At 35.7% G+C, this 13,530-nt stretch overlaps 1 protein-coding gene across 5 annotated transcripts in view; it reads left to right on the forward strand.

Annotated features, from left to right (window-relative positions):
• LOC135210364 (CD109 antigen-like) overlaps positions 1–13,530 on the forward strand; it is a 1,440,954-nt gene that overhangs the window by 1,218,647 nt on the left and 208,777 nt on the right. For all 5 annotated transcript variants that reach the window (XM_064243260.1, XM_064243264.1, XM_064243262.1 and 2 more), the window contains 2 exons: positions 83–193; positions 13,145–13,429. In XM_064243260.1, coding sequence (XP_064099330.1) covers positions 83–193; positions 13,145–13,429 — 396 coding nt within the window. The remainder of the gene's footprint in view (positions 1–82; positions 194–13,144; positions 13,430–13,530) is intronic.

Consider the following 13,530-nt stretch of genomic DNA (forward strand, 5'->3'; position numbering starts at 1 on the left):
TAACTTTTAAACACCATTGCGATATATTATGTAACTAAAAATTATGTAACTGTAAACAAAAACGTGTTCCTTTCTGTTCCAGGTTGGGGAATACGTCATTCTTCACGTGCGAAGTAATTTCTATTTGTCGAAATTCCGCTACATCCTACTCAGCAAAGGCATGGTGATTGAAGCCGGTCATGAGAACATGGAGGTAAGACACTTATTCTATTTTTCATTGTATTCTTTATTCATACAAACTTGAAAAGTTTTTTATTCTTAAAATAATTTTTATCAATCATTCGCTTTACAGATAACTCAAAACAGGGACTATTGTTAACCGTCACTACCTCTTGTGGAATACCTGCACTCAGTCATCTTACCCGTTCAGTTAACGTGACGTGTTGAACTCTGATCTCTGCAGATGAACTTCATTTTGTGTATGCCTGTGTATGCAAAGCCTTTCCCGATCCTCTTTTCAGCATTGGTACCAACATTTTGTTCAAAGGATTTTTGCACAGGTTTGCTTTTCATGACGTTCTTACAATTTATTATCGGCTCACAGATTGAGAAGTATTTCCTCTTTCATCCATGATGACGTTTCAGAATACCTGCTATTCACAATAATATTCGTCACTCCATCTTTCTGCTTCTCATGACGTTACATTTGACCAAAATCACTTCCATTTCTCTCATTATACATATAATTTCACAATCATTCTAGTGTTGCTCACACCATCACTGGTCAAAGCAGAATTATCTCCAGGCATAACACACCCACATCCTTTCGACGACCCTTTCTCTTGCCCCTACAAAATTGCTGTAACATTTGCTGATCTCTCCATCGTTCCATCGTTTCTCCCCACATCACCCATGGTAACATTGACCAACCGCTTTCATATGACCCAACAAGATCTGACCAACCGCTTTCATATAACCCAAGCAGATCTAAAACCTACTTAACACCAAACCAATCAGCCTGCCATCTTCACACTTTTGGACACAAGTCTCCCTTGCAACATAAAGTCTCGCAAACCCTCCTACCAAACTACGTCTGTGCACCATCCGTGCTTATTTAAAACCACCGCACAGCCTCTTGTGCAAGTTCTGTCGTTAGATCCCCGATATCAAATTTTTATCATTTCTATCTATCCTGTTATGTGTCTTACTGAACAAATCACTTTCCATTCATCTCGTGTTTGCAGTAAGTTATGAAATTTTATACAATTTCGGCGTCATCTCCCGCTCATCGTTACAAATAATATATACCTTTATATCTTAGAATTATTGTAAATATAAATAGCTGTAAAAGCCACGAAGGAAAGTGAAACAATGGAATGTTGCGAGATCTTTCTACTCGACATCCTTTACTTAGCTGACTGGCATACATAAGAAAATGAATATACAAGGAAGGGTCGTATAAATGACAGATATGGATTGTAAAGGGAAATAAGTACCTAGAATCCAACACACCGGGGGAATTAGTAACCTCCCTTCAAAAAAAAAAAAAATGGCGGTACAATTTAAAAGGTTTACAAAATGATTAAGTCCAACTGCTCAGAAACAATGACGAGATATTTAAAGCATTATTCAGGGCGGAAACTGACCACATACACAAATTTTTTTTTTTTTCTTTATAAACAATAAAACCTTTTTTGCAAGGCAAACATATTCACAAAAAATATATATTAAACATTCATATACAAAGAAAATATCTATAAGGCAACTGATTTGTATTTAAGTCTGTGATTGTATTTTTAAGGTCATTCTTAAACATAACATGTTAATTAAACAAGGATCTAAATAATGAAGGCCAGAACTGACATTAAAATTACATTTGGAAGTAAGTTGTATAATGGTGGATTCTAAAGGATTTCTTGACAAGACATCTTTTGATTATGCAATTACTGAACTGCCAATCCAATTCATCCAAAGGTTATTTTCACTGAAATGAATGAATATTGCATTAGAAGTTTACCCAGTTTTGACATAATATTTATGCTGTTTAATTCTTACTTCTAAATCCTTTCTAAATTGACCAATATAAAACGAGGGGCAGTACAAACGTGGAATTTTATATATTATGTTGTTGCTTTCCTTGCTGCATTTTTTATTAGAACTACAGATGCGCTAAAAAGGAAACTCGACAGAAAACTTCAAAATCTTATTGATAGCAGTGATTGGACTAATACTGTATGTCGTGATTGTGTTGTAAACTTATCAAGTGAACTTTAATTTATGTTTTCATCACGTTCCAAATTTTCGTGATTCAGATACATATACATATATATATATATATATATATATATATATATATATATATATATGTGTGTGTGTGTGTGTGTGTGCGTGTATAATATACATACATACATACATATCCAGTGCATGGTTTCTTGCTTTATAGTTCTGTATTAAACTCATCCCTCTCTGTAATGCGTAGCGTTCTGTGCAGGCGCTTTTCATGTCGGATCCCGTAATACCTTTCGTGAATTATTCACATTAAGACTGCACTTTGTACTCAGTCGGTGCCGCTGCTGCAAAAGCAACAGCGATCATGAATAACAAAACTGCTGTTGTAAATTCGATGGTGTTGGTGTTATTGTATGTCATAGGTTTATATTTCAAAAGAAGCGCAGTTTTGACATTCTCTTTTTTTTCTTTGCCTTAAAAGCATTTCATCCACGAGGGAGATTTGTGTTCATTTTCAACTTGGATTTATTTTGCTGGCGCGTTTTGCGTTTTTTGTCCGTTTGGACGATGCATTACTTACGATGTTTTCAGAATCGCAGAGTTTGCTAATAGCCTTGCAAAGTCATGTTATACTTCATTTTTTTTATTTTATCTTTTTTACAAATAAAGGTTCTTGAAGGTCGAAGACATTACAGAAGTTTCTCATTAACTTTACAAGCTTCTTCAATTGGAGGAGTTTTTATCTTTTACAAAAAATACTTACGCATACAAACAATGTTGTATGAGCATTCTTTTGATCATTTTACATATCAACAGGTATTTCCTCTATATCACCTTTTCTGAGACAAGATCAAAGGCACGCCTTCAATATCGAAATGCCTGATCTGCTTGTGTGATTTGTTTTATCCTTTTATGCATGAATAATTCTCTCTGGCTCTAAAGATACATATATAAAAGGATAAATAAATAGAAAAAAATATATAGTATAAATATATATATATATATATATATATATATGTAGTAGTGTGTGTGTGTGTGTGCGCGCGCGCGTGTGTTTGTATGTGTGTATGTATGTATGTATATTATATATACATATGTCTAGATGCACATACATATATACATTTCCAGCCCATCCTTTGAAGAATCTGTGTATCACTTTTTATAAACAAAAGGCCCAGTTTCGAATCCAGGCCGAAGCAGATACAGTGACAGAACTTCATGTAAACACCAAATTAGATAGTAGAGTTAGTTGACTGTGGTGGCTTGTAACTTTGGGTGAAATGGGCACTGGATGGACAATTCCTCTCAGAAGACTTGATAAGGACCTGAAGCTACCCAACACCCGCCCCCCTCTACCCATTCTATCACCATTTCGTAAGCATTACGCATTAGCAAAGTGCATAAGTGCGCCCTTGCTGTAGCCTCTCGTGGGTTGGTTCCAGTCTTGCCAATAAAGGTGAAAACTTCCTCGTTTACTTCCCACTCGAAAAATAATCTCACAGTGGTATATATATATATATATATATATATATATATATATATATATATATATACTATATATATATATATATATATATATATATATACCATAACCTAAATTCTCAGTTCATGCAAACATTTCTCAAACACGCTACCGCTGTGAGATTATTTTTCGAGTGGGAAGTAAACGAGGAAGCTTTCACCTTTATTGGCAAGAATGGAACCAACCCACGAGAAGCTCCAGCAAGGGCGCACCTTATGCACTTTGCTAATCGTATGCTTACGAAATGGTGCTAGAGGAATTGTCCACCCAGTGCCCATTTCAACCAAAGTTGATATATATATATATATATATATATATATATATATAATATATATATATATATATATATATATATATGTCTGTATGATATATATATATATATATGTGTGTGTGTGTGTGTGTGTGGGTTGTGGGTGTGTGTGTGTGTTTGTAAGGCTGTGTGTGTGCGTGTGTATTCAAAAAATGTAATTATGCACCCACATGTGTATGCTTTACACGTTTAGCCCGATACCTTAATAGTATACATGCTAATACTGATCTACCCTTTGTTTCTCTCATGCCCTTTTACTGTTTATGTTTTCTCTCTATTTCACTGTTTCTGTTTATTTATCGTCATTTATTCTGCCGTACACGTAAGTGATTCTTATACTTAATTGCTCTTCGAACACTTAATTTCTCACGGTTATTTTATAACTCATCGATTTCCTATTTCACTCTTAAATAAAAACTGAATTTTATTTAAGAACTGTAAATATGAAGCATGATATTCGCTTCTATGGTGCCAAAGCTTCGCAGTGTAGACAGATCTACAAGATTTCATTTTGGAGCACTTTTTATTCTTTTAGGATAAGTTTCATTTACTTTTATTTACTTAATTTCTAATTTATGTATATACTGTGTTCGACTTAGGTTGTAGTAGAACCACATAATTGTGATGTTATAAATTGTGTTTGATCAGTTCATTTGTGTTATTCTCACCAAGTTTTATTTACCGATGCTCAAAACCATTGTGAAGACTTAATTAGGTATCATAACCTGGATATGATTGAGAAACTTATCGACAAAATTTTTTTATTTAAAAATTCTAATCAAATTTTTGGTACATTAACGCGAAATGTCTGTTGACTGACCGTATTTTCCTGGATAAAGAAATACAACGGGTGGCCCAATGCGCAGGTCCGTGTATAAAAATACCGACCATAATCTGTGATGTCACACAAACGCATCGGAGCGAAACATATGGATAATTGCCTTTGTTACACTTTGAAATGCGATTTAATAACTACCCCTCCATAGAATTAAGTGGTGAATGCGATTTTGAACATGAAATATTCTAGTTCATGTGAAAGCCGAGATTGAAGAAATCGAAAGGCAAAATATTGCACCAATAAGGTTTTTTTGTGAGTGACACTTTTAGAGACTGATGTCATGGGATTTACCAGGGTATTTTGAAACTTTAATTCATTGTCCTTGCGTGCAATTGAGACCTCGTGGTCACTTGTTTTAAAGTTGATATCCTTTTGTAAGTTGTCCTTTGGCGCGAGTCCGCCTTTCAGTTCATGTATTTCGTTAAATTTACATAGTTTAATTTTGCAATAAAATTGTAAAACCCAACCTGATCTTGCTGGACCTTCACCTAAATATTTGCTCATAATCGCCCTTCAGGCCAGATTATCACAGTCCACCCGATCCAGGGACAAGGAACCTGCACAGTCGGGGGCTAATTTACAACACTAGCAATTTTTTGCACTTTTCTTATTCAATGTCAATTTTAACAAATTCATGATTATGTTACAGCACCTGGGATCCTTCGAAAACGGAAAGAGCTTGTGAGTCCCCCTATCTCTCTCGTGCACCCAAATATACTACAAAAACCTTTTTGAAGTCCATCCTAACAACGATATCACTAAGACGCGAATGAACGGTCACTTCTCCTTACTGATAATTATGGCAGTTTACGGCATAAAAGCCCGCGAAAATTGCAAAAAAAAAATATATATATACTTTCCATTTATATTAATAATACCCCTATTATGCAAATTAAGATCATTCATCATTAGACTCTTTGATAATTTCTCAATATATGAGAGGGAGGAGTTTGGACCATTAACTGTATGAAATAGTTATTTAGGAGGCTTGTCCAAAAGCAGAAAGAAGAGGGGGGTCACAAATAAGTTACGGGAAAATTACATAGCCGTATGTGTGAACAAATATTGAAAGGAAGTGCGCGGCGTCTATGAAAGCCATTATTAGAGTGTGAAGAGGCTTTTGAACCATCTCTCCACTATTGAAGTGAAGTATGGATGGTGAATGGGAATGTTTTTAAAAAAAATATGAAACTTAGAGATTAACTTGATAGCTAGTATTTATTGTTAAAAGTAATTGAAAGAGAGAAAATGTAGTGTTACAAAGAAGTAATGGTAAAAGGGTTAATGTTGATGGGTCTGAGTATTAGAGATGGTTTACTCATAAGGAAAGAATGGAAGATGAGGTTTGCGAAAAGAGTGTAACATTTGAAAATGTTTAGAGAGATGATGAGAGGAAGACCATAGAGAATGAATAGCTGGAGTGAAATAGATAATGGAAAGGCGGGTCTCAACATCCAGGAGGTAAGAAATGTGTGCAAGATAGAAGTGAATCGTATAATGTATACAGTGACTGCTGCTGAACATTGGTATGTGAATCTCCTAGTGCTGCGGAGGTCTCCTACCCATGACACAGCACTTTGAGTATGAATGTGGCAGTGGTTTTTGTCTTCTCTCCTCTGTGGAGCCGACCTTTTAAAAGAAACGAGTTATATGTTGAAAAAAAGCAAAAAAACATTTGGTAATTCTCAGTTAAGTGAAAGACTAACTTTCTTCGCCGAACATTCCAAGGCACCAGCCTGTCTTGTGTACTCTATTGCCCGACTACATAATGGCTATTCAAGACTGCACGGTAATGGTTGGTTTTGGTGGTCATCGCCATCAGTCGCAGACCTTGGACCCCCCAAAAAAGAACAATTGTCATTTGATTAGGATACCATGGCTTCATATGCAATTAACCATAGCAACAGCATTATGTAAGTCGTGATGAGATTATGTACATTCTTAGTCGTATGTGCATGTCGCCGATGACTAAGGTCACGCCCACATTTGGCGGTTGCAACAGGAAGGAGCAGTGCATAAAGACATAGCAATGTATGGCGGTTCAATTGCGTTGTAGTTACGTCACATGGAGATGTTGCTGGGTCTGTCACTACTTATAATGCAGACACGAGAAAAGATCCCAAGACACATACCCGTCGTCGCCCTGTACATTATCCTCGGATATGACTTTGGTGTCCTCCTGAGTTCCAAAGTTGGCACGGGGGCCCTCTCAGCAGAAGCAGAGGACAAAGAGCCCTAGCACTGTACAACTGCTACAGAGGAGGGAGGAGCATCCTGAAGAGATTAGTCCTTTTAGGGCACAATCTTCATCGTCTTCATCCTTCATTTGCTTTACAAGCATATGTCACATCCTGACTGAGTTATCATGTTGCATCCTGACTGAGTTATACACTTCAACAAAGGGCACAGCGAGGAGAGCACCTGAGGTCACGATGAGGTCGCTCGTGAAAGACTGAACCTATCGTGTGGGCTGCTGCCTTTTATGCTCGGCAACGTGTGCAAGGGAGCATTGCTATGTTGCAACCTATGCAGTGCACTACGCAGCCCTGCCACATCACCATGGCAATTCATGGCAAACATTGTAATGGATGGCGCATGTTGCGCAGTGACATAGCAATAAATGATAGTTGTTGCGACTCAACTATGTATGTGTTGGGTTGTGTTGTGCATCTGCCATCACTTGGCGCATATCGCCAAGTTTTGCGGCACGTTTACGATTCATGGCGATTTTTTGCGACTTGGTCGTAATTGCATCGTAATGGGGCGCAGTTTTGAATCGCCAATGTGTGAGTTTGGCATAATCCTTCAGTAATATTAAGATCCTATTGATGAAGCTTTACCCTAATTGAACTAAAATTCAAGAACACAAAAAGTTTAATATTATGAAGTTAAGAAGGTTTCAGATAAGGGTAGTCTCCCATAGGATGTAAGTACTTCTCTGAGAGAGAGAGAGAGAGAGAGAAGAGAGAGAGAGAGAGAGACTACTATATTTTGGTCCCCTTGGTCATATTCAACATTTTTCATGTAAATTCTAGTACAGACTTCACGGAGCTTTATCTTATGTGTCATAATATTTTATTCCCGTACGGTTCGTTTCGTTACAATTGCGCATTATGACAATTATTGTTCAGATATGCATTAGTTACGACGGGGAAAGTTACTTTGTATGTATCGTAGGTTGTCTGCTTCTAAGATTGGAGTATAATGATAATAATGATGACAGTAACTATGTGATATCTTTAGTCATACCTCAACTGGTAATATTAACAATAATAATATTAGTAACATAATAATACCATCTCCAACCATCGACGCACGAGAGACAGTTTAGGCCAAAAAGGATGCCCTCAGCCTTCCAATAATGAATAAGCACCGAATTTGACACCGCCCACCCCTCCTATGATATAATAATAATATTATATAATAATATTGATAATAACAATAGTAATAATAATGATAAGTGTTGTTGTCATTATTCTTATCAGTAGATAGGTCCTGTTTGCAATTAATTTTAGCTTTTTGCGTTTATATTAAAAACCATGGAAACACGAGGAATTCGTTAAAAAGATGTTAGGGCTTGAAGAGGAGGGTTTGGGGAGGGAGGGGGAAGGTTCTGTCATCTATATCACCTGGAAGTTGCATGGCAAATGAGACTCTAATGCCACTGTGCGGGGATTTGTGTCCCATAAAAGTGTCCTGATGCCCAAATTCAGGCCGTTGTTGATGATGGCGGAGATTTGCTCTCTCTCTCTCTCTCTCTCTCTCTCTCTCTCTAAGTAATCATTACTTCAAAAGGGGGGGGGGGGCTTCGACACGGTAATCCTTACCCCATCAGGGTGGAATAATTCGTTAAGATATTCTCTTTTGTTGGTATTTAGATTACACGTTAGGTATAATGATGAACGTGAGTTCTGGAACGTTTCTTTCCTAAAAAACGAAAGAGCTGAAGATGGTAATATTTCAAGGTAGTAGACGTCGTTCTTCCCCTCAGTCTCTTGATCTCTTTCAGGGTCACTCAGGATTTCAGGTTTATTAAGCAGTACAAAGCAGTAGACAGACACAGACACACACACACACACACACACACACACACATATATATTATATATATCATATATATATATATATATATATATATATATATATATATATATATATATATAATATATATTATACATATATATATATATATATATATATATATATATATATATATATACATATATATATATATATATGCATGTATATATATATATATATATATATATATATATATATATATATATATATATATATATATAATTTTTTGTTTACTCTCCTTGAAAAAATTGGAGCATTTACCCTGAGATCTTCAACCACTGTCGGAAAGTGTTCGATCTGATGGCGCCGTCATTTTCAAAACTTGATGCCAAATAGAGCTTTAAAATGAAGTCCAGATTATAATATACCCACATATTCTTGTTAAAAATCAAATCAAAGTGAATGGAACCGTAAATCATTTATCCAAAGAAATTCAAATCGATACCAAATTGTATTCAATATTTATGATTACATAAAATTTAATGCCTTAACGATGGAAGCATTTTGTTTAAAAGGAAGGAGGAAAATGCAAGGCCTCACCAACTTAATTATGAGTCAAGTTCTGACGCAAACTTTAAAAGTGATTATTTAGATGGTAAATGAATGCTTCTCCTTTCAACTTGTTCAAGTATTTATGTAATAATATCTGCAAAACTGCTAAATGTGGATACCCACTTTTTCTTGACCTCAGGTATGTTGGTATCCATTCCCAACTGATCTCACTGTACCAGTGCCCAATGATTCTGTAGGTTATGCCATCGTGGCCTGGCAACTTACCAGTTATCGTTGCGTCTGATTCATGATATTCAGGTATCCATGAGAGTATAATCAACTTACAACAACTTATATTTTTATGCAAAGTATTCATACTATACATTTGCATTATCTTTCTAAAGTTATAAATATATATATATATATATATATCTATATATATATATATATATATATATATATATATATGTAGGTATATATATATATATATATATATATATATATATATATATGTGTGTGTGTATATATATGTATATAACATATATATATATATATATATATATATATATATATATTCATATATACATATATATATATATATATATATATATATATATAATATATATATATACATATATACATATATATATATATATATATATATATATATATATATATATATTGTTTATATATACATATATATATATACATATGTATATATATATATATATATATATATATATATCTATATATATATATATATATATATATATATATATATATATATATATATATATATTATATACTGTACATGTATAAAAGGCGAGAAAGAGAGAGAGAGAGGAGAGCGATGCTGCAAGCTGAGCATCTGAATAATTCTTCAGCTCCCTCTTGTGGCCAAAGACGAACCCTTAAAGTCGGGCCGGAAATTTCCAACCTCTTGGAAAATTGTCATGGGAAATGTCTGAGCAGAGGAGGTGAATTCCTTTTCGATCATTTTTCTTCCTGTTTTGATCTTGGCTCCGACCACATCCGTCACCTTTTTTTTTTTTTTTTTTTTTATTCTGTTTGGATAAAATTTAATTTTCACTGTTGTTTTGCTTTTAGTTGTTCGTGTGTTAGGCCAGGCGGATCTACCTATATAGCGTACACTTTTAGAGTATATGCGTTTTTGGCTTGGCATTCTCTCTCTCTCTCTCTCTCTCTCTCTCTCTCTCTCTCTCTCTCTCATAACATAGATATATTTTGTAATAACCCTTATTGGTGTCCCTTCGTGTTTTCTTTCTGTGCGCATTTATTTTCTCCCAAAATAATTTCCTGTTTTCATATAAACCCTTCAATGATTATGAGGTCAGTCAATCATTTTTTAAGTACTATGTTACTGTTATAAGCAAGAGCAAAGACCATCACTCTGTTCTGTTTCTGGTGGGTTTAATCCTTGAGAAAAACTCAGTTTCAGCGGATGTTTTTCCTTCTTCCAAATGGCTTCACTTATCGATGCTCGGCCAATCTATTCCATTAGTCGAAATGAATGTCCTCGTTGGGGTAGTTATTTTATGGACCCTGAACATCTAGTACTATAATTTACCTTTATTGTGTCGAATGCTATCAGTCCAGTTTTTTTGACCGAATAGATGACCTTTTTTCACTAAGAGGCATTTTCCTCGGAAGGGGGGATTGGTTTCAAGGAGAACAAAAAATGAGTTAACCAACAGCGCATTTATCTTCTCAGCTACGGAATTACATTTGGAGTCTCCATTGTCAAATGAACAACTGTCAAAGCTTCAAAGCCGCTTCTTATACCCGCAGAGAATACTGACACCAACAACAGCCTCACACCAAACACACATGCATATATATATATATATATATATATATATATATATATATATATATATATATATATTTATTTATATTTATATACATGCACGCATACATATACATACTGTATAATATGCCACGTAATTGAATATGAGTCTAGCGGGATAGTAATTTAAACTTTTCTATACTTGTTGGATAAAGTGTAATCCGAACTTATGAAGAGAATGACGTCATATGGGAATGAATATCAAAGGCTTATTTTATGTGCGTCGGGTTATTACGTTGGAAGATAAATATGTTTGATCACTGTACATTTTAAATAAGGGTAATTAATAACAAATTTTATAGGGGCATTTGAGATTAAGTTAACACCACATGGCCCACTTGCACTATTTTATGATAGTATTGTGATCCCGGCCCATTTTATTAATTGATTTTGATACCTGGGTTATATTTGTGCAGTCAATCCTTCATATATTTCATCCATTGGCTCCAACCGCTGTCTGAAAAGTCAAAGGTCAAATGGAAATTACCATTGATAATTAGATTTTTCGTTTTTTAACGACTTGAAAAATAAACCTTTTTCCAGCCTGATTGACGATACTGGGTGCGGTTTTCACTACACGGCTGAGATCATTTGTCTTTTCGCAGCCCCTTGAAATATCTGAGACCATTCTCGCACACGGCAATTTTTCTCTTATTTTCACCAACCTGTAAGTTAAAAGAGGAAGAAGGAAGAAGAGACGAGTACCTAGCCTATAGAAGGGAACCGAAGTGAGGAATAAAAGCTAGTAACTGCTATGCAGTATAAGGGGGGAGCACGGTGTCCTCATTCCCGTTTTTATATTATCACAAAAGGCTTTACCGTCATACACTCGGGTTGTATCATCGGAACTTTTCGTTCCGGGTATTCTCAGCCCGCGAACACGACGAAGACTTCTTCTTCTTCTTTTCAAAAAGAATAGTAGAATTTCATCACTGACTCGGTCACTGACCTTTTTTTCTCTCTCTCTCGCCTCAGCACTCGATGCGTAGGTTGTGTGTTCGTCTGAGATGTCTGTGTCTAACGATTTCTAGGATTTGAAGTGTGTGACTCTTCACTGAATATCATTACGAAGTCATTCTTTCTCATCTCAGATGCAAGTCATGGGGAGAGGTTTCATTAAATTTTGTTTTTCCAACGTTTTTGCTGTTTCTGTACAATCGTTCTACGACTTCTTCTTCCTCAACGGATTCTGCTATCGCTGGTTAATAATTATAGATAAATCAAATGCAGTCACTTTCAGTACATATTGTCAAAGAGATTAATTATTCATTTAATTTCATTGATATAATACTTTTATTTTCGTCCCCTCCCAGTGTCGTACAGTAATTACTTTTCCCTGTCGTTAAAAATATGTTTCCATTCGATAACATTATCTGATTAGTTATAATTTTAAATTGAAGTAAATCCCTTTTTTTGAACCCAGCAATTCTCCAGCAAGGATACAAGTTACTAGGAGAAATTAAAGTGTAAAAAAATAGTTAATGCTTTCGGGTATACTTCATAGTTTCCATTTCACTGAATCCTTGTTTTTTTGTAATTGAAAGAGCACGTATTTTATTTTGTGTGTATTTTACTATATATTTTATTGTGTTAATGTTTATATTCAAAATCAGTGTGATGTGTGTCTGCAATTTATATCTTTGTAATAAAGGTAAAAACAGTCTCAGAGTTAATACATTTAATATATTTCATCCTGTATTCCAATCCTGTATTCCAGTCCATACACTGAGACACGAGTGAAGGAAGTCAAGGGTAGACAAAGAAATCCACATCTTGAATTGAGAAGCGTCCCCTGCTCGTCAGCTTAACGGTTGGCGATTCTCCTTTCAGCCGATAAAAGAAAGATTTCCTTTTTCCTTTCCCGCAGGCGTCTCTGAAAACGTTCGCGCTGCCCCTGACGGCGGAGTTAGCCGGCGTGGCGACGGTGGTGGTGTACGCAGCAGGCCGTGACGAGGACCTTGTGGCCGACGCTCTGACCTTCCCTGTGGATGCTCTCACCCGAAAGGGTCTCCACGTGTCCCTGACACCCGACGCACAGCTCGAAAACCTGGTCCTGACAATCACCTCCCAGCCTGGCAGTCGCGTCGCTCTGGCTGGCACCCACTGGGCCTCCTACAGTATGCAAGCGGGAAATGACTTCACTCATGCTAAGGTACCGTTCAAGTGTGGTGTTTGTACAGGCTGTTGTTTCAGTTAGATGAGTAAAAAAAGAAGAATTTCTGCCTCTTGAAAGTTCATGAAGGATTATTTAAA

Source organism: Macrobrachium nipponense, chromosome 39 (assembly GCF_015104395.2).
Source record: "Macrobrachium nipponense isolate FS-2020 chromosome 39, ASM1510439v2, whole genome shotgun sequence".
In the NCBI taxonomy this organism is placed as follows: domain Eukaryota; kingdom Metazoa; phylum Arthropoda; class Malacostraca; order Decapoda; family Palaemonidae; genus Macrobrachium; species Macrobrachium nipponense.